The 22,901-nt window shown below is 45.3% G+C and overlaps 1 protein-coding gene across 2 annotated transcripts in view; it reads right to left on the bottom strand.

The window, feature by feature from the left end:
* Positions 1-22,553, bottom strand: part of LOC135375152 (LIM/homeobox protein Awh-like) — a 62,240-nt gene extending 39,687 nt beyond the window's left edge. Inside the window, exon 1 of one of the 2 annotated variants that reach the window (XM_064607878.1) lies at positions 22,263-22,553. In XM_064607878.1, the coding sequence (XP_064463948.1) occupies positions 22,263-22,331 (69 nt within the window). In that variant the 5' untranslated portion in view covers positions 22,332-22,553. Of the gene's footprint in view, positions 1-10,278; positions 10,365-22,262 lie in introns of those variants that run through there. The other variant, XM_064607879.1, reaches the window with a different exon arrangement.
* Positions 22,554-22,901: the final 348 nt, after the last annotated feature.

The following is a 22,901-nucleotide window of genomic DNA, read 5'->3' as shown; positions in this document are numbered from 1 at the left end:
TTCTAATTCGAAGAGAGACGGCGGCGTACGTCTTTTTGTAACAATTTTCATATATCCTAATTGTCACAAAAAGGCGTACACCCACCTCTCTCTTCGAATCATATGCGATAACCCTATCGTTCGTGGCAATGGTTCGCTCACAGCGTGCTACGCGGTGAAGTTCTGTTTTTAGAGTGTGGAAAACGCGTGGCGCACGCCTTTTTTGTGACAATTGTCGTTACTGCCACAAAAAGGTGTACTCCCCAGCCCCTCCTGAAATCAAAAGTGATATAGCGATACAATTATGTGCAGAAGTTGGCATTCAGTACATTGGTGCATTTTCTTGGTTGGAGGATTGATTGCCTATTCCTCATTTAGCTTTCACTGCCTTTATAATTCGTTTTATTTAACGACTTCTTTCGCATTAAACAAACCCGCGTTGCACCCAACGTTATATGCCTTCAAGTTACAGGGTGGGTAACTACTTTCTAATTGAACCGTTAGTTCATACAAAATAAGCAGATTAGCCGCTAGCGTCTACGTGTCTTGTGTGACGTCACTCATATAAACGGTTGCCGTCAGCGCTCATGACATGCGGTTGTCTGTACGGACCCATAAAAACTATATATGCACGTCGACAACCCTCTTATGACAGATATTGAGCACATCACACGATGAAGACCGATCACTGCGCAACACGATAACGTTATAGCACTGATTATTTCTGGAAAGTACAGGACGGCGTATACGTCTTTTTGGTCACGACTAACACATAACTGCTGGCGCGTGGGTGTCTCGGAAAGGCCTACATCTTTCGTTTGCAACAAATCAGGAGAGATTAATCGATTACTTGATTGAAAAAGGAAAATCATGGAAGTGAACGATGTCATTTTGGGGTGATTAGGATGGTGTTATGCGGCGAAGTCCTCTTTTAAGAGAGCAGCTCTGCGAAATTGACAGCTCTCAGTGCAAGATCTGCACATTTATTTTTATTTTCCTCTCTCTCTCTCTCTTTCCCTCTTTCTTTCTTTCTTTTTCTTTTTTTTTTTTTTTTGTTTGTTCTACGTGGATACCACACCCTCTTTCGTTTTTCAATCTCCGATGTATGTAGCCACAAAAAAAGGAAGGGATATAGAACGGCAATTCTTATACAATATAATGGGATGACGACCACGTCGGGCTTTTTTTAAAAAGAAAGACGCGCACACGCAATGAGAAAAAAATGAAAAAAAGGATAGCGGAATATCAATAAAGAGATAAAAAGAAAATCAGCCGCAGGAAAGTTTCGATCGACTAAGCAAGGATCTCCCGCAACAAGATTTTCAAAATGGGCTTTCTATACGAGAACCAGTGGGACGTATTCCCTCCTTTGAAACTCGTCGTGCTGAGTAATTGGATCGGAGGCTTTGCCGAACAGCTGAAACGCGCCACGATACATTGGTATAGTATAGACGGTTAAATGTTACAACCCGTATACGTATAAAAACGGACGGGGTAAACGTGTAGTTCCAATGTTTTCGGGCTTGGTTATGCTTGCCAATGACTATGTGCACAAACGCGTGCACGCTTTGCATAGTTTACATTCAAATAATCCAAAACGTGGAAATATGAATCAGTCGAAAAATCCAAATACCGGCCTTCGTTAATCCGTTACGCCACGGCGACGACAAGCTACACTCTTAAAAACGAACTTCACCGCATAGCACGCTCCTAGCCCACAATCAACTCGAATGATATCGCTATGTGCCCTGATTTGTTCAAAACGGTAGGCGTACGCCTTTTTTGTGACACTTATGCAGCTCATAATTGTCACAAAAATGGCGTACGCCTCCCGTTTGCAGCAAACCAGGACAGATAACGATATCATTCGAGATGATGGTTGGCTAGGAGCGTGCTATGAGGTGAAGTTCGTGTCTAAGAGTGTAGGATTTTCATCTCGGGAGGTGTCGGTGTCCCTACACTCTAAAAACTGAACTTCACCGCATAGCACGCTCCATGCCAACCATTGCCACGAATGGATAGCGTGCGCCTTTTTTGTGTCAATTTGGATACATGATAATTGACACAAAAAGGCGTACGCCTCTCCCACTCCCCGACTAAAAAGCGATAACGTGGCAACGGTTGGCACAGAACGTGCTATGCGGTGAAGTTCCGTTTTTAGACTGAAAGGGGAGTTGTCATCCATAGTTACAGATTTTCTGGCTTTTTTTAATGTTTCTGGCAGACATTTTTGGGGTGCTGCAAGATTTTTTTCTTTGGGGGGGGGGGGGGGGGTTAGTGGACGTAGGGGTGCTAAGAGGCCTTGCAAGTACGAATACGATAACATCTTCACAGAGTGGCTTATCGACAACTTGCCAAGCGGCCTCATTGAACGAAGGGTTTAAGTATTCGGCAGTCATCGAAAAAGCCAGACAGCGGCGGTCACATGAACCCTGCGCGATTACCAGTTCCTCAATTTCCCGATTACCAGTTGAGCGCCTTGACCAATTCGACTTTTTTTTTTTTTTTTTGAATTTTCCCACTTTAGTGCCCCGTTAAACGGCACAACATCAACGATTATCAAGCCATAAATGCAGAGTAGAATAACAACAAGAAATAAATAATGGAGAAGTGATGATGACATGGGATGTTTCCCCGTGCTAGCCACAGGACACTCTACCCCACTTCACAGAGATTAATACGAGAGGATGAACTAACGGCGAGCAGAGTAAATTCACGACAAGTATAGGAAAGAACACGTGTACGCGTTTGTGTATTACACCGAATAAATAGGAACCTCTCGCCCTGTGATAGTCAAACAGGGAGGCAAAGTAAATACGACGCTAGCGCTCCTTTTTTCCTGTTCCCCAACCACCCGCACACCATTACCAATGCCCGGTTCCTGACTCCCATCCTGCGGACACGCACTCGACCCCCGGCACATAAAGGCGACAACCCCGAAGGGAGAAAAAGGGGAGGCCGTCCTTTGTAGTCGTTGCTGGTACGCATTCATCACGCCTTGCCACGAGAAGCAGACGACATCTGCACACAGAGACACGCGGTTGCCAACCGAATACCGCAGAACACATGTAAAAAGGCTCGCATATTGTACCGGTCCTTCCATTCGTCTTGCCAGCGGCACCCTAGTGGTTGGGGACGTCCCTTTGGCGAGTTGTCGAACGCTCTTACCGATAAGGCGTATAGCTGCGTTGCCTGAGCTTCGAGTTGATACGTCAAGTGAAACGAAGAACGCGATGTTATCGGCGATGCGAGTTGACTTCTTTTGGGTCGCGTGCGGAGAACCTGCGTGGTTCTCAGATTAAGGTGTGTGTTCGCCGTGCTGATGAAAGTTCTAGATAAGGGAGTTTTCTGTACAAAGACGTCGGACGCTGAAAAGAGTTTGTTTGTATAGATGTAGAAGTTTAAAACCCTGACTTCTTTTCCCTGCGTGGTGGTGGTGGTGTTGGTGGGTCAGGGGTGAGGTTGAGGGTTAATCTGTCATGTCTGTTAAATGAGAAGTCTCTGTCGTCCTCCGTTGTGTCAGGAGACTACGACAGCAACGCAGCTGCAGTATTCGGGAGTTTACAGCAACGGAAGGCACACCAAGAGGAAATCAGTAAAACAAATGTACTATGTGTACAATAAATGCGTAGTAAATACGTAGTGCGTGGCAGAATGCAATGTGCCCGACTGCTCCGGAACATTATCGCGGATTTACTTATGGTTTTGTCAAATTTGGTAAAGTATTTGATAATGTGAAAATTGTGACGATGGTGATGATTGCCGTGGTTGATTAGTCAGCCGGAATGAAGATGGTTTGACGCAGAGATCGAGTAATGCGTTACAGAGTAATGCACTACATGCTGTATTGCTGTTAGTAATGCTAAGGTGTTAGATTTGGTGGGGGAGTAGTAAGTAATGCAGTGCCATCACTTTTGGCTGGGTAATACGTAATGATATTACCCATTACATGAGTTGAAAACTTAGGCACTGTCCAAAGGAAAATGTCTAAGCCGGTCACATCTGTTCAGCTGGACTCCCCCCAACCTTGTCAAAATTACTTGGTCCATGGCGAAATCCAGCCCACAAATGCCTTTTGGACAACCAGAACTTCACCGCATAGCACGCTCTGCGCCAACCATTGCCACGAATGATAGGGTTATCGCTCCTGATTCGAGGAGAGAAGGGGGCGTACGCCTTTTTGTGGCAATTTTCATATATCCAAATTGCCAGAAGAAGGGGTACGCCCCCTCCCTCTTCCAGTCAGAAGCGATAACCCTATCATTCGTAGCAATGGTTGGCGCAGAGCGTGCTATGCGGTGAAGTTCTGTTTTTAGAGTGTAGGACTTGAGTACCCACTGTGATGGGACTGTTCGACACATCACCACCAGCAATGGGGAAGAGTATATCGTTCCCCGCGATGAAGCTCCCCAATCATAATCACAAAATAAAGTTGTGTTATCACCTCTGTTACTGACCATTCATTAAGAAGGACGACAGAGCATTTGCGGTGTGTTCAATAATCTTTACCATATACGCGCTTGGATCACGACATATAGGACTCTGTCGCACGCTTCTGGAAAAATGAAACGCCAAAGCAGTGTCGTTACTTGATGAAAGTGACAGCATTAGTAATGCAGTACTATAAGCACGGAAAAGTAATGGTAATACATTACAAAATGAAAGTAATCTCCACAACTCTGGAATGATTTGTGGAAGCAAAGGCTCAACGGGGGTATTGATAGTCAACAGTAAACTTTTTCCGTCACCGTTTTTCTGTTGCTGGCTTATTCTGTATAGGTGAGAATTCTGTCAATGTTGAAGAAAATAAAGTATTCTTTTTTTTTCTTTGGGTACTTTTTTTTTCGGGGGGGAGGGGGTTGGATTAGTAAAAGAACAGTTGCTGCTCGATATATCGGCGGCTCTCCCGACATGAGGGTTTTGCTTCCATTCTGAATATCGGTCGCTTCTGATCAAGTTATGCGGTGAAGTTATGAACGATAAAGCTTATACGAGCGACGAAGTTGTACTCTGTAGAGGTTTTCGCACCTTTGAAGGTGCAATCAATATTGCGCACGCCCCTTTTCGCTGTAATTTTGGTAATTTCATAATGGAGCACGGCACGAGTCGTCTCTCCTCGCATATTGTCTGTTCTAAAAAAAAAAGGAAAAGGAAAAGGAATGCAATTTCGAAATATCAACATTGTTGAACAGTGCCTATATGCATTAGCGCGTATCTATACGATGTCCAAGATGTAATGAAAGCAAGATTTGCACAGACGCCTTATCTTGTGTAATGCTTTCTGAGTCTTGCAATATATAATTACCTGGAAATACAATGTTAGGCCACCAGATTTAGTGTGCATGGCGGCAACCTTTAAATGTGTGAAAAAGTTTACAGTGATGTGAAAGAAGCGCGTTGACACAGTGACAGTATACAGTTTTTGTTTGCACCTTTATCAGGTGCGAATATTGTGTCCTATATGGCACACACCTTCGTGGCCCGTTCGAACCCACCACTTCAGTCGCTCTACAGCACAACCTTGAAGGTTACAACTAACGAGCGGACGCGCACCTTCATACGCTCGGCCACACGCCACTATCACTCTTTAAAAAAAAGGTTGTACTTTAACTCCTTTCCTTGCCAAAGATGTGTACAGATGGGATAAAAAGCGAAGCAAAGTGCAGAAACGTAAGAAAAACACGAAAAAAAGATGACAATATTACGTCGGGTAAAAAGCATTTGATTTCGAATTGAATTAAATGTGCTAAATCCTGTTTGTGGTGTGCTTGGTAACGAGGCTTAGGCAGTTTCGATAGAATGCCGTAGACTGTCTTGTGGGAACGCCGTTGCCCTTCTACCTCAGTTTTGTCGCAAAGGCCTTATCGCTGACCGTCTGGCAGGAAGTTAATGACAGTATGCATTTGCGGCCGTGACCGTTAAGGCCGTACATGTGCCCGTCTGACAGGGGTATAATATTACTCTCCAGTATAGGGAGAAAGGTGTTATGCTACTCCCTTGAGGGAGTGAGGAGACACCCTTTTGAGAGTAATTGTACTCTCCAAAAGGGTGTTATATATGTGGCAAAAAAAGGAGTTAAAGTACAACCTTTTTTTTAAGAGTGTAGTGCACCTTTTTTGGGCCGCTGTGGTGGTGGTGGTGGTGGTGGTGGTGGTGGTGAAACGGAAACTGCTCGCTGTGTCCGGCCACGCTTGTTGTAGCGGGCCATTGTAGCGGCTCTGTTATTGCTCCTCTCAAGTGATATACACTGTTAAAACAGAACTTCACCACATAGCACGCTCATAGCCAACCATCATCTCGAATGATATCATTGTGTGTATTGATTTCTTGAAAATGGGAGGAAGCGCCTATCTGGGACAGATTATCTTGTCCCAGATATGCGTCTCCCCCCTGTTTTGAACAAATCATGACACAGAATGCTATTATTCGGAATGATGGTTGGCTAGGAGCGTGCTCTGTGGTGAAGTTCTGTTTTAAGAGTGTAGTTGTCTCGCGATGTAAAGCCAACAATAGCGCGCTGAATAGAAGCGGGCGTTTATTTACGAGGAAAGCTCTTGTTTTACATACATCACTGCTCTGCGGAGAACTGTACACTATAAGAAAAAATGGCGTAAAAAGGTGGTAACTTCCATAGTTACCGCACCTGCACTCTTAAAAAAATGAACTTCACCGCATTGCACGCTGCTAGTCAACCATCATCTCGAATGATACCGTTATCCGCCCGGATTTGTTGAAGAAAAAAAAAAACTATCATTCGTCGCAGAGAGTGAGGTATAGCAGGCAACATTTATAGGCGCAACATATGCGACAAATATTATACCTCCTGGAAGGTATAACTCCTCCACCCTTTCTTCTGAGAGTGTATAGATGTTGCGCAGGACTTGAAGGTCCTCCGCGGTGCATCCGTCTGAAGACGTGTCTTCAAACAGTACATCGCAGTTCATTATTTAGGTATACAAGGCACGCTTTGGGTGGACACTCCGTGTATACGGGAGAAAACCGGGCAGACGATTTTTAAGGGAGAGAGTCAACAGACGAGAACGAAAAAATAAACAAACAAACAAACAAACAAAAAAACAACCACGAACGGGCGTTAATTGCCGAGCCTCCCGCGCGCACTCCTTCAGGAGATGGAAAGCAATGGAAAGCGTCAGCTTCATTACCCGACGGCGTCTTCTTTTTCTCCTTTATCAGCGACAGAATCAAAAGAGACGACGAGGATAAAATAAAGATATTAGCAGAAAATAAAGCGTTTGTTGTGGGCGCTGATGTAGGAAATGTCTTTGGACTGCCGAATTTATCTGCGAGTGTTCTTCCGTGGTATACGCTCTCTCTCTCTTTCTCTCTCTCTCTTTCTCGGCAAGCAGAGAGCGTGCGTGAAAGCCCCTCTTGTGAAGAGATGGGAAAGGGAATGCAAACAAGTAAACCGGGCTTTGTTAGGCACCTAAGAGCGCGACGTTTCTTTTCGTTGTAAAGACGCGGAAAAGGACCGTGAAAGGGGTTTGCGGAAGAGGACGTTACCGGAAGGTTGGTAAATAACGGTAATTAGGGGGAGCAAGTCGCATGGAAACACTTTTACTTCGATTAAACGCCGAGCGGTAAATAAATAAATAAACCGGCGAATTGGTGCGCTCCACAGGTTAATCCTCTTGTGTGTCTTGTGACTCTTCTTGCGAATGAACTTTTTGATGACACTTCGGGATTTATTAAGGACACTTATCAATGAATACTTCAAAACGGAACTGCGCGATAATATATTGGATAGTCGAGTTATAATACTTGAGGTAGCGATACAACGACACCCTAAAAAAGGGCCAAATGAGTTATTTTATCCCTTTTTGGGGATACATTGCCACGACAATTACTCCCTTTCGGGAGTAAATACTCGGAAGCTCATGCAAGGCGAAGGGGCTATTTGCGGTTCTAGGGAGTAAGTTCCGGGATAGGGGGACTAAATGCACTCCAAAACCATGAAAACGGGGGGGGGGGGGGGGGGGCGTACGTCATTTTGGTGGCAGTTCTGGACTGCATAATGCCACAAAAATGCCGTACGTACCCAGTTTTCAGTTAATCAGAGGAAAGAACGTTGTCATACGGGATAATAGTTGGCTAGGAGCGTGCTATGCGGTGAAGCTCTGGTTTCAGAGTGTGTGGAGTCACTATACCTACACTCTAACAAAATTACCATTATCTCGAATGATATCGTTATCTGCCCTGATTTGTCGAAAACAGGGGGCGTACGCCTTTTCTGTGACAATTATGCACAGCATAAGTGTCACAAAAATGGCGTACGCCCCCCGTTTTCCACAAATCAGGACAGATAACGATATCATTCGAGATAACGGTTGGCTAGGAGCGTGCTATGCGGTGAAGTTCATTTTTAATAGTGTAAGGGAGTACAACGACAAAACCTTATTTTGATTATGATGATTGAGGAGTTTCATTCCAGGGGAGTGCAGTCCGGGGCCCCGCTGCTCGGACGTTGAGGACATTCCTCTGTGCTTTTGTAACTCAGAAAATTTAACAACGTGCCCTTCACACGATCAGCTTTGAGGACACTATTCTGTACCTGAAACACTACCGAAGCTGTATGTACTCAGGACAACACTGAGGAATTTTCTCAACGTCGGTGCAATCTGGTCCGCAGTTGTTCTCTCATCGCAAAATTTAAACTCGCTACTCTTTCCTTAATTGAGGTGGAGTAATACCTTAACGTCTCTAAAGCATTTTCTTTAAATCTAATACAATCTAATAAAGAGAGAGTATAGGAAGTCACTGGAAAGGTTAGCCAGCTGCAGGACTCGAACCCCATCTTCTGGATTACCGGTCCAGGGCTCTGTAGAGCCCTGGACAGGTAATCCTGAAGATGTGGGTTCGAGTCCTGCAGCTGGCTAACCTTTTCAGTGACTTCCTACTCTCACTTCATTCAGTGATCCCAGGCACTTGAGGCTTTGTGTCTTCAGAGTTCTAGCCTCAGAACACCAATTTCCATCCAATCCAGCAATACCTCTAAAACTCGCGCTGCGGTTCAGGAAAGTGAACACACAATTTGACTGACATAACAGAACTTATTGAATATAACTTTAAACGTGTTATCCATATTAACAACAGCGAGGCTTTCGCGAACAAATATTGCCTAGGCATTTATTATATGTGTTATATGTGATGGCGTATCTCGTGGCGAGGGGCCAAAACAATATGGCCATTTTACCACAAGCGACGCGCTTGAGGGTGGCTAATGAAACCACGCTGTGTCACCCTTTGATCGCATATGTATTGCTCTGCGTTTAACTGCTATTATTGGACAACTATGAATGACGTAATGTGCCAGAAAAAGTTTGTATAAGTATATGCTGAAAAGTAAAAATGTTTCCAACCTAACATTATCGTTACGTAAATTTTTTCCCCTGGAAGTGGCAATAACTGCGCAGGCTGGGACACACTGAATATTAGCGCGGACGCGGATCTTACTTGCGCGGATACCGTGTAGTTGCGGATACTGTCGATCTTATCGGCGCTCGCCTGTAATTGTTGTTACTGAAACAAGTATATAACATATCGTTGTTCCAGTTCTTTTTGAAACAAAATTGTACCTCTCCTGACAGGGGATCGAAGCAGTCTCAAATAACGCTAGAACAAAACAAAATGGAATCTTCTGGAAAATGGAATCACAATGTGAACTGAGGTATATAGATGTTTCCAAAGAATATACTGCTTACCCTTTTCCTTTTTCTTCGTATAAACACGTACACCCGGCCCCCCTTCGGGAATGTATAAAATTTCTATACAGCGAGGAACGTGTTGTATTTGATGCGTACCTCTCAATGTGTTCGTCCTGTGGCAAGCCCAAAAAAAGGTAGGATTTTTTTTAAAGCAGTGCACGCTTGCAGCGGTACAATTTGGCAACGTTATGCTGTCGAGAATTCTATACGCAACCGCCACCATCACGGAGATGCATGGTCCCCTCTGCTCGCGTAATTCAATTTTCTGGAACAAGATCCCTTCTGCAAAAGGGATCAGTCCATCGAACTCCGATACTCCGTACGCCAGCTCTTCTTCCCAAGGAATGCATAGCGCGCCTCGACTACGTATAGTGGCTATACAGTGTTGATCAATTCAGCGCGCTATCGTAAGCACTAAAATACTTGCATTTAATTGTTCTGTGCTCGTAATTTGTCGTCTCTATTTGATCGTAATTAGGACCGAGACTTCAGGAAGGCGCCTATTACCATGTATTCACACGAAGGACCATCCTCACGGAAGGTTCTATAGTTAAGGAAAATCGAAAACACTGCTCACAGAGCCGAAGTTCTGTCCCATCCCATGTTATGTCCAGCATTCACACGGCGCCATTCAGAGCAGACGACACTTGGCAGACGACACTGTCAGCGTCCTTTCCTGTCGTCTGCTATATACGGAATATCTTGCGGCTGCGTCGCTGGATATTCCCCACGGTTAGTGGTGTAGGTGAAGACACGACGTTGAGTGCTCGCGATCACGTGACAGCAGAAAGCTATGACGCGGCTATGCTTCAGTAGGACTGCAATAAAAAAGGAGTCGGAAGCGCTGCAACAAAATTACAAACCTCGATCTCGCAACGCATTTTAAAGTACAGTGTTCGCCAAGAACAGTGTCGGGAAGCTAAAGAAGATGATAGAGGACGTATTATGCCCCAAAATTTTATGTCGATACTGCCATTTCGTCCGTTCATCTGCGGATAAATCGTGAAAATTAGAAAACCGCCGCTGCCTAGTCGGCTATACCTGTGTTTCAGCTCCTTTCCGTCAGATGGCGAAACGGTCGAACGCGGCGTTGCAGACGACATCGAAACCTGAACAAGTGGAACTGAATTCAGAATCGTACTCTGCAACGCTGCCATCTGAGGGAAAAAAGCCGAAACACAGGTATACTGCTGTTTAGGCAGCGGCGATTTTTTTAAATTTTCACGATTTATCCGCAGAGAAACGGACCAAGCGGTATTATCGACATAAAATTTTGGGGCACAATACGTCTTCTGACATCTACTTTGGCTTTCTGACATTGTTCTAATTTGTTTTATCTTTGTTACAAAACCCGAAGTTTATCTTGGCGAACCCTGTACCTTGGAACATAATCGCACATTACTGTAAACGTATTTTCATTCGCGATGTATTAATTTTCGCGAGTCGCGCGTTCAGTTATTTGGGAAGTTATTCGCGAGTATCTATAATTTCGCGATTCCAGGGCCGTTTCCTTTCGCGGGATAAGCGCCAAGCCGTGTTCGCGAGCATACAATTTTTCGTGATTGTTTAGCGGTCGCAAAATTCGCGAAAATGATACATCGCGAATAAAAATACATTTACAGTATTATTATAGTATAACGGCTATTTCTATGTATTCGCGCAATAATACGTATAGAATAAAAATAGGCGACATAATTACTGTAAGTCCGCAGTGCACTGAGTGAAGAGCAATTATGAACACTCCAGGCCGAGTCTGAAAGAAAGGACACTCTTCTTACACGACAACGATGGCACGATGCGTATATCGCGCCTTTTCAAAGGCAGTGTGTGTTCCGTGACACAGCCACAGGTGGGGTCGGGCTCTTTGAAGTGATTTACGGCACGCAAGAAGCAGCCCTGCTCTTCACATCTTTCAGTCGTATATATACGTGTTGCTTTCAGTTTGCTTTATTATTGGGACATGTACGAGAACTCTTTCTCGCCCAAGTACTCAGTCATAAGCACTTCGGCGAGACCGATTAGGTAAAATTGCTAAAAAGCTGCTCTGGTCTTATACGCAGTCACATTGTCGAGCAAATGTCGGCGCTCCCAAGCAGCATCGCAGTGCTGGAACCAAAATCCTCCCCTGCTGTCCTAATGAACCCCTTACACGCGGTGTCAAATTTTGTTGAACTCGCTTTCTTCATCTCTTTATATCTCCTCATCATCATGCACACCATTTAGACGCGTTATCTTTTGTCATTTTTCCGAACTCTATTTTCCTTGATTTTTTTTCTGATAATTTTCCAATTGTTGCCGTGCGATTGTATGTGTTTCTCAAGTTATAATGCGCGTGTGCTCTTTTCTTATTTTCAATTCGAGTCATGTACTTTGTGTGTGTGTGTGCGTGATTGCGTAAATCGTGTCTTGATATAAGTGCGTATTGTCTGTGTTTGCATATTGTATTGTTGTATTCATATGTATATTGTGTCTATTTGTAGCGCATTGTATTGTATTTGTGATGCGCCAACATCAGGGTCGTCACGACCGTTCTTGGGCACCAGTATTATTATTATTATTTCTTTATTTGGTCTTATATATGGAATTGGTCTTATATCTATATTATTATTATTATTATTACTATTAATATGATGATGATGATGATGACTCTCCAAGTGACTCTATCGCAAGTTCGTGTCAGAACACACACCGCGGTGAAGGCGCACCCGCACGGCACATAGAAGACGACAACTGTGGCCCATGAGGATTTCAACATGGCCCGAACGTATATGGTATATATATACGTGTCGTCTGCATAGGTAGCTCTCCTGCTTGATGACGATACACGTGTCGTCTGCATCGCGCGTCGTCTGCTTTGCTTTCGGCACGGCTGGACCTATATAGCTAGGATAACGGATGCAGTTTTATTTCCCACCATGGCGTTCCCCGCTCGTAATGTGCTGCAAAGAGAGTCGTTTCTTTTTAAATTATTTTTGTTTCTTTTTCGTTGGATGCGGCGCCACTTTCCGCTACTCTCCCCACGCGCACGCTTCGCGGCAGAGGAGACAGCCGGCACCTGCTCCATCTTGGAAGCCGTGGAAGGGGTTAGGAATCACGCAAGTCCAGCAATGCGCCATCCACCGTATAGCACAAAGGTCACCGATTCGGTCTATCGAAAAAATGCTCCCCATGACACGCATCTTGCTTTCACTGAACTCCGAAAAAAAGAACAGTTTCGAGGAGCCTAACCACGACAGGAACACATCCCCGAACGACTGCTACGAGTACACAACCGCGGGACGAAGAAAGTTACCGCGACCTTCGCGACCTCAAACTGTGTTACCATTCCGAAAGGAGCTCCTCCCGAACGGCGGGTGGCCGAGCGGCTTCCCTTTCTGAGTGCTGCGGGAAAGAAAAATGTCTGGCAACATTGTGTACACGGTGTCGGCAAACCTCTCACATGTCCAGAGGGGGCGCTTATCAGATAATCTGCGAAAGACGATTCGTTTTCGGATAACGCCTCCGTGCGGTGCAGAGGTGTAAAAGAATGAACCACGTTCCCAGGTTCCTCCACTCTCATATTTCTTCATCGTGACGAGGATATCGAGGAAGTATTATACGTTTGGACCCAAGTTACAAGCTCCTTAGAGGCGCGGATAACAGCACGGACTACCTGGGCTTGCTAGGGTTTAAAGTTTACTTTAGAAAGTTTCCGCAGTTAACTGATACGTAAGTTGTGTTTCCTGTATTCCCCACCCGCCATGCATCGTGGGACAAAACCAAATGAATATACAGTATAAATAAAAGAATGAACATGCGAATACGAAAGAGAAAAACTTTGTTTGTTTGTTTTTAGTGCCTTGAGACTTCGCTTTTGGTGCCAAGCTAGGTGATGATGTTCTCATTTATTCTTTCAAAGCGTTTCAAAGCGTCGAAGTTAGTGTAGTTTCCCTTTCTTTTATTAATAACGCCTCCTGAAGTAGCCAGTCCCGTGTGGCTCGAGACTACCATCTCCATTTTTTTCTTTTAAAATCAATCAATCAATCAAGAGAAAAACTGATGGACGGTCTTCATTCAGTGAGGGATGCAAAGTCTCACGTATACATTATTATCACGATTTACATGTAGTACCATGGGAATATTTCGTCCTAAAGAATTGTCGTATTTAGAGAACGGCATGCTGATGAGAAAGCACCAGCAGCGGAATAGGTTTTTTTTTTGAAGAACACGTGGCGCCACTGCTGCAGTCGCGGTGCAGGCCGGGAGTTGTTGGAGAAAACATGTGCTTCTCCTATCGTCTCCGATCGTCATCGTTGTATTTCCAGTGTATATGTGCTGTCGTTTTGCACCGCATTTCCCGGCAGGCCTTGCAAGGGCGCGCGCTGCTCCCTGAACTTTTTCAAGTGCGCCTATTGGAACCCACACCCTCGTTGTTGTATTGTGTCCGTATCTATGTTTCATTGCCCATGTGCAATTATAATTGCGCGCTATTAGATCTGTATAGACAATTCAACTCCCTGTATGCGGTCTGGCGGTGTACCTCCACAGAGTTCGCCTGCTTGATGACAATACACAATTCAATTTACAGTACAGTTGGCAATACGAGGACAATACACACGCAGTCCGGCTTGTGGTTGGTCTTCCGTTCCGATACCAATGCATGCTGTGGAAGGAGGCGAAAGTATGAGCTGGTCTTTCATATTAGTATTAATAGAAATATTAATGAGTAAATTTGCTCGTGCACACAGAGTAAATTGTGCCCTGGTCAGCACGTTGTTTATTTATCGGGTAGGTACTACAAGGTAGACATAACTACATTAGGGCACTCACAATCGGATAAACCTAGGGAATCCAGTAAACATGCACGACTACGCGACCGTTCCTCAGAGAAAGATAACGATCTAAGAGAAGACCTTCTCGGAACAACCCCCACGACCTTTTTATCGGCCGCGCATTCAAAGATACGGCCCACCCGGGGGCGGGCGCGTTATCAAAGGGCCCCTCTCCGGTATATGAGGGACCGGCTCCCATTGGCCCCCCTCCACCGCTTACGCGGATTTGAAGGGACACCAGAGCATATAACGGGTATGGTAGACGGGTAGAGCAATAGCATAACGGGCAGACCAGCAGCGCAAGAACTACACTCTTAAAAATGAACTTCACTGCATAGCACGTTCCTAGCCAACCATCATCTCAAATGATATCTTTATCTGCCCTGATTTGTTGAAAACGGGAGGCGTACGCCTTTTCTGTGACAATTATGAACAGCATAAGTGTCACAGAAAAGGCGTATACGCCTCCCGTTTTCAACAAATCAGGGCAGATAAGGATATCGTTCGAGATTATGGTTGGCTAGGAGCGTGCTATGCGGTGAAGTTCATTTTTAAGAGTGTAGTGAGTGTGATTGCCCGATCGACCTCCAATACGGCATAGGAGAGACAGGGGGGGGGGGGGGGATGCTGCACATTTACGCTGCCCCGGGCGCAAACTCGCCTCGCGACGGCTCTGGTTACAGTATTCAGCATGCGTGGCCTATAGTGGGCCACAGTCATACTGGAAAACCAATCTTCCAGAACGTGTGTGCAGACCAAACGAAATCAATGTTATACTTCACTCATGCACGGCTTTCAGTGGTCAGTATCTTCGAAAACTCGTTTAGAATTTGAAGATTTTAAATCATTTGGGACGTTGAATATGGTGTTAAACACGTGGGAGAACGTAGAATTTTCTTCGATTTTTCTTGGCGTATATTTGGGGGTTCTATATATATGCGGGGCAACCTTTCCCTTTCCTTCTTACTTTGCATTAAACATATTCCCCCCCCCCCCCCCCGGGGCAAAGGAACTTTATTCTTGGTGATTTTGTACGCACGACAATACTATACAGAAAATTTATTCACACGTGATCGAATTGGTGATGCTTCTATACATCTCTCGCTATATATTATCCTTGTGGGTCATAGACGATAAATATAAAAAGGCTCAATCATCACAAGGGGCCACCCCTATATACCTTGTATTGCCACCTGTGGATGGGACGAGACGCAATGCTTGTCCCTATTTACCCCTGAAAGAGTATAAACTCTAATAAAGGTATATATACCATTTAACCACGGTATATATACCATTTATTCGTGTGTATGCGCTCATAAAATGGTTCCCAAAATGATATCCCAAGATGAGCGACTCAGGCCCGGTTTCACCAACGCTGGTTAACTTTGAACCGATATCAAGCGTTGTTAAAACTTGAAGTTAACGCTCAATTCTTTTTTGCAAACGTTAATTGGTGTCGTGCTGAATGTTTCAGTAACAATAACTCCCTTTTGTGAAGCACAGTTAAACGTTAAATTCAAGTTAATGGACCGTTGATCGCGGTTCAAGTGTTAATCGGCGTTTGTACGTGATAAACCGGGTCTCAGAATGTAATCGTCGTTCATGTTGGCATCGGCAGAACCGTTCGTATAAACCGTTTGAGAGCGCGAACCATTCACCAGGTCTTCCACTGACACAACTATATGAACGGTGGCTTATGAATTAACTTCGCTCACGTGACAGTCTGTTCTTTATAGTTAGCGTGTGTTGTGGTTGGTGGTGGTGATACTTCTCAAAGATCTCGCCGTTGTCGGCCTCACAGAGGTGGGCAACGTCACGACTAACGCTCTAGGGGAATATATATGCATCCTGGGCCGACTTCTAAGGGGCCGACATATATGCATGTCTGACAGGGTCTGAGGAAAACCCGTGTTGGTTGGTTGATAAAAGAGATGGGGCGCAGACTAACTGGTGCATGATGATGATGACTGAGAACTCTTGTGCTTGTCTTCGTGTCCCGTGTCTCTCGGTTATTCGTTCCTTCATCATGGTTGGTTGGTTGGTAAAAAAAAAAAAAACGAAAAAATATGGAGATGTTGGCCTATTGGGCCGGCTACTGCAGTATGCGTGTAGCGATACCAAGGAGTCTAAAAGGAGGTTTGTTCCACAAAAGTCCAAAGGAAGGATATCGTGTCGATGTGTTGCTGGCCAGTACACCGAGTATACCTTCTTGAGGTCAAGAGGGCCATTAATTGTCGTGTCTGACCAAGGCATCCCGACTTGCCGGTAATTGCTTGCAGCTGAGCAGTATATGTGTTAGGGGTCCTCTCTCACTCCGCACTGGATGCAAGTCTGGTGACGGAGCTATATCCCGATAACGGTGTAGAAACGCGGACCCGTGTGGATACGTTCAGCCGAAATCCGTGGAGTAAGGATTCCAGTGGTCTTGGCGTCTGTGACGGTATTCGTATATGTGAGGATCAATCCTATGCGCAGCAGTGCACTCTAAATCTTTTCACACCTTTAAAGGTGTAACAACGTGCATGGCGCACGCCTTTTTAGGTGTAATTTTGGTAACATCATAATGGAGCACGGTTTCGCACAAATTTTCTTTACTCGAGTGTTGTCTGTCCTCCAAAAATTCAGTCTTGCAACATCTCAACATTGTTCAACAGTATTGTAGACACTTGCGCGTGCTCGATTATCGATAGCGATGCATATATGCATTAGCTCGTACCTACGATATCCAAGACATAATGAAAGCAAGATTTGCACTGACACTTGATCTTTAGTAATGCTTTCCAAAGTTTGTAAAATATCATCCTGGAGATGCAATGTTACGCAACCAGGTTGAATCTTCAAAGCGCACACCTTTAAAGGTGTGAAAAAGTTTACAGTGTGACGTATATAAACCCAGGAAAGACATCAGACAGCACAGCCGGCACCGGGATTCGAACACGGGTACCTCCCAGTCGCTGTGATGTCTCACACTCTTAAAAATGAACTTCAACGCATAGCACGCTCCCAGCCAACCATCATCTCGAATGATATCGTTATCGGTCCTGATTGGTTGAAAACGGGAGGCGTACGCCTTTTCTGTGACAATTATGAACAGCATAAGTGTCACAAAAGAGGCGTACGCCTCCCGTTTTCAACAAATCAGGGCAGATAACGATATCATTCGAGATTATGGTTGGCTAGGAGCGTGCTATGCGGTGAAGTTCATTTTTAAGAGTGCAGGGCATGACACATTCAGCAACGACTCGCAATATACTGTCAATTTGTGCAACATGGTCGTCACTTATCATGCTTGCTTTATGATTATGAGTGGTGATGCCACGTGCACGGTCGGTCTGTGGATTAATTTAACCCACTTGTTCACACCGTATAAGATAGGTTCGTAGAGTTCTTGAAGTGGGTCCGCAGAGTCGTAGGAACGGTTCGCGGGCCCGACGCTACGTCGACACGTTATGAAAGGAGGAGTCCACGGGGACTTGACGTAGAACACCAATAATATACATTTATTACATGGAACTTCCAGTTACAACTGCTAGCCTAAGTGGCAGCGAGACCATCCGCAATCAACCCCGCTAACATGTGCGGGTGCCTTCTTAAAGGAAAGGCAAATCTCTTTCCACCAATCAGCACACACGAAACTGACGTCAGTATAAATATACAAAATGTGTGGTGAAAGTGAAACCCCTCCACACGAGCACTGCATCAGTTCAATTACAGTTGTGCCGCCCAACAAGCGGCGACTTTCGTCGCAGCGCTTCAAAGCGACGGGCCCCGCGGGGTTAACCTTGGATACCTGTTGTCCACCCTGGTCCGTCGTCACTCTGTCGCTTGCACGATTACAACCCTCCGAATGTCCTTGGAGGCACCTACGTTATGTATCGACGACAGCGACGAAAAGGGGTAACTTAATCCCATAATGTCTCTAGGTGCAGGGTTCCCACGTCGGCGAATAGGGCACACATCAGGACAAAAGGCGCCGACACACCAGCAAGAGGTTGCGCGCCTAACAGTATATATTTGACGTCCTTCGCGCGGAAGAAAAACAACAGAGTGCCCTGCCGTCCTCGGCCGTGTTCGAACCCGCTTCCTTTAGGATCAGTCGCGGTCGTAAATTCTTTGTTCAGCATTAGCTGTATATAGTGGAGACTTTTTCCAGAAATCGCGTCGGCGCCGTCTGCATTCGCATGTCCGCACAAAGCTCTTATCGCATGTGCGCTCAGCAAGGCCGGATTCACACGAACATTTTTCGCGTCCGTGTTTTTAACGGAGGCAAAACGGACCCATTGGAGCCTATGGGGATCGAATGCCCTTCGGTTCTGTTTTTGAAGCCCATAGACGACGAACGGTCGTGTGAATCCGGCCTAAGGAGGAGAGTCCCGCTATAGTTTACAACCGCTATCGATGGAAAGCGAGATAAAAACCAAAGTACGTCAATTTTCCAGCGTCGGCTGTGCCGCGCGTGCAGCTTCCCACAGGGCTCGTGGTAGCCGTGTGCTACTTCTCGCCTCGCGCCGCGCCGTCGCAACCGCGACTTTGTCGTGTATGTATATACTCGCGCATTACCGCACGCGCGAGCTTCTCGTCGTCGGAGACTTCAACGTGGACGTTTCACTGGCCAAGAACACCATGCACTTTCCTAAGTGATATTTCCAAAGGACCTTATACGCTCTGCACCGACATCCGCCAACCCTGCACAACTAGGCATGGCTAATGCATAGACTTGGTGTTCCAGAACAGCCCCCTCGTTCAGGACACCACTCACCTATAGGCTATAGCCAACCATTTCAGCGACCACAAATCAATACTCATCATGCTTAAATAAATTTGTCTACACACTTTCAACCGGCCTCATTTCACCACACGCGCAACTGACGCTGAATTTCGTGTTGCACGAGTCGTAACCGGCCTGTAAGTTTTAATTGATTCGCACGCGTTTGAAAAAAAAAATTGAGTCGCAAGCGCAAATAAGTAATGATGATGTAGTGGGATGTTTGGCAAACACAAAATGGTCTTTCACCTATATATACACGAGACACCACCGCGCCCCGCGGTGACAGGATCGAGTGACTGCATCGTAAGTCGAGCGTGACTATATACCCAGAGGATAATAAGCAATGGGTCTGCGCAGTCCAGAACCATCGCACGCACCTCTGCGTGCGTAAAATTTCTTATTATATATACTTTCGAAGCTTTCAGAAATATGCAGAATGAATACGAAAACAATAAAAGTTTCCATACGCCTATATCCTGCACAAGCTTTCGTGTATATATTTGAAGCATTGAAAACCTCCGATACTTTTTTTTTTTTTCTTAAATAAACATACCCCCCCCCCCTTCCCTCGATACACTTTCGGAAGTGGCTACACACTGATCTTCTGCGGAGGGAACTTATGAAAGCTCATCATGCGAAAGAGAAAAGAAAAATACAGGATTGGTCTAGAAAATCTCGATCTCGTGCTGTGGCGTGATTGCAACAGGAAAATATGCGCAGGGGGGCATATTTGTGTGTAAGTATGTTATATGTGCGTGATAAAAATAAAAATAAAAAATAAAGCAATAAAGAACACGGTCATGTCCACTTCCCGTGTTACTGTATAAGTAACATAAATGACGAGAAGATAGCCCAGCATGCGTGTGCAACATTTATGGGAACCTTGTGTACATCCATTCAAAAAATAGATAAACAACGATAATTAAGGTACGTCTTCCGCTTATACATCTCTCTCTCTCCCTCTCTTTGTTGCTAATCTCTCATTTCGGTGTATTTCCCACGTTGTAAGACAACATTGCTTGTGCGTGTTGTTGTTGTATTGCTTGTATACGTCTATATATGGGTCATGTGTATATACGATCCCGAACCAATTCCCTTTCCTCATCGCATACTCCCAGTCGCGTCGAAAGAACGCTTCTTGTAAAAATTTTTAAATAAAAATTCGGGAAAGGCAGAAAAGAAAGCTCCAGCAGGACCCGGCCCAACTGCAACATCTCTTTCAGCTTCTTCGGCTGCACAGCAGAGCCGGACAAATTACTTTTATTTTGCAATGCATAAGCTCCCTACTTTTATTTCGTAATGCTCGCCAGAGTTGCGTAAAGTAATGTATTACATTACGTTTTCGTGACTGGTGATGCATTAGTAATGCCGTTGCTTTCATCAAGTAATGACGTACTTTGGCAAAACATTTTACCACACTCTTAAAAATGAACTTCACCGCAAAGCACGCTCCGAGCCAACAATCTTCTTGAATGATATCCTTATCTGCCCTGATTTGTTGAAAGCTGGAGGCGTACGCCTTTTTTGTGACAATTACGAACTGCATAAGTGTCACAAAAAAGGCACACGCCTCCCATTTTCAACACATCAGAGCAGATAACCATATCATTCGACATGATGGTTGGTTAGGAGCGTGCTTTGCGGTGAAGTTTATTTCTAAGAGTGCAGGCCAATATGTAATGGCTTACCCGCATAATATAATGGCAGTGCATAACTCATTATTCCTCCACATAACGTAATGCATTAGCATTACTCATAATAATGCATTCGCGGTAAAATTTTGCTAGGGTTCCCGTTCTCTTTGGTATTTACCGAAGAACACCGCTAAACGTACGCCGGTAAATTTTTTTACAAGTTATATGAAAGTAATTATTCACCGACTGTCGTCGAAATGTCGACTTCAAGTCTCGTGATTTCCATTCCTGTCCCTTCGCTCTGAACTGGTTGGCAGCGGACATAAGGTCGTTCTTGAAAGAAGAGATATTTCATATTTAGCTTTTCACGGGGCCTTAATGTTGCCGATAGTCAGGATCAAGGCCAGTTACAAGTAGATCCGCATAATGAGAATAGGTCTGTTCGGTCAAGAAGTGCCCCACACTCTTAGAAATGAACTTCACCGCACAGCGCACGCTATACTAGCCAACCACCATACCGAAATGATATCGTTATCTGCTTTGATTCGTTGAAAACGGGAGGTGTACGCCTTTTTTTGTGTGTGTGACAATTATGAACAGCATAAGTGTCACAACAAAGGCGTACGCCTCCCGCTTTCGACAAATCAGGGCAGATATAACGATATCATTCGAGATAATGGTTGTGCTAGGGGCGTGCTATGCGGTGAAGTTCATTTTTAAGAGTGCAGCTAGAGCCCAGAGACATATGGAGTGTACCAGAGCGAACTATTCGCCCATTCGACAAACACTGAAAACTATAGGACATGGACCGACTGAAAGATTTGCCTTCCACAGGAAAGCTCCGATGCTGATTCCTTACAGTGAAAAGGGCGGTGTCCGACGTCACCTGCATCGCTAACCCCTGATTTTAACAGTTGGCATTGTAATGAAAAAATAAATAAAAAGAAACAAACAAAACAAAACACAAAGACATCAAGTGTTGGTTCCCTGTAAACTCCAGTCACGTTCCTCGCCGGTTTCCACCGGGTGTCTTCACGTTTCAAAATATTACCACCGAAAGACACCGATTCCTGGTGAGCGAAATAGCCACCGATTTCTCCCACCGAATCTCTGAAAAATTAAGCTCCGAAAACCGAGAACCTACGCCCATCTCAGCTGCACCCTTATAAGCGTTTCCCTTATCGTAGGCAGTGATATTTTGTGTTGTACCGCATTCGGGAGCAGCAGGCACCTGTTCCAAGAGCGAACCCACCTTTTTCCTCTTCCACAATCTTGTCAATGCAGCTAACTTTATCAGTGACTAACGCACTGGCAGATAAGATAACACGTTGTGACGTCACTCACTTACCTTCATCACATTCACTGCCACTTGGTCGTTGGAGCGACCCGAAAACCTCTGCTCGAGCTCGGTGAGCATTGCGACAACCCACCGACGCAGTCACCGACCTCTCAGGGCGTCGCCGGCGCGACGTCGCACACCGACGTCTCGTCTTCGACGAACATTCCCACAGGACCGTCACGAAACTTCACGTCGCGCACCAAAACTTTCGTGGAACTCGCCGCTGAAGACGCGCGGACCCGTTTCCGTGGGCCGCAGAAACGCGCGAGAGGCGGAGCTTGAGCGGTGGGCGGGGCATAAGAGGGCGGGGACGATAATGTAGGAGAAGCTTCGAACAAAAGGAGGCGGAGTCTCGGGAACCGGTAGATGCATCTCGGCACCGTTCTCGACGGCAGTTGTAGCATGCGATGCACGAATAGCCGCCTGCCAAAGCGGAAATATGCTTCTTGTGTGTGGGACGAGGAGACCGCGAAAATGAATGGCAGAGGGCGCCGCACGACAAAGAAAAAAAAAAAGAAGAAGAAAAAGAAAAATATGTTAGGACTTACGAGAGAAGAAAGGGGGCAGGAAACTTTTGTGCTTATTCCATGCCGATGGAGATCGGTGTCGTCGGTGAATGTTGCGAGGTCAATGTGAGCAGGTAATAGT

This window comes from Ornithodoros turicata, unplaced genomic scaffold (genome assembly GCF_037126465.1).
Source record: "Ornithodoros turicata isolate Travis unplaced genomic scaffold, ASM3712646v1 ctg00000829.1, whole genome shotgun sequence".
In the NCBI taxonomy this organism is placed as follows: domain Eukaryota; kingdom Metazoa; phylum Arthropoda; class Arachnida; order Ixodida; family Argasidae; genus Ornithodoros; species Ornithodoros turicata.
Note: the sequence above shows the minus strand (reverse complement) of the source record. Positions and strands in the feature narration are given on the sequence as shown.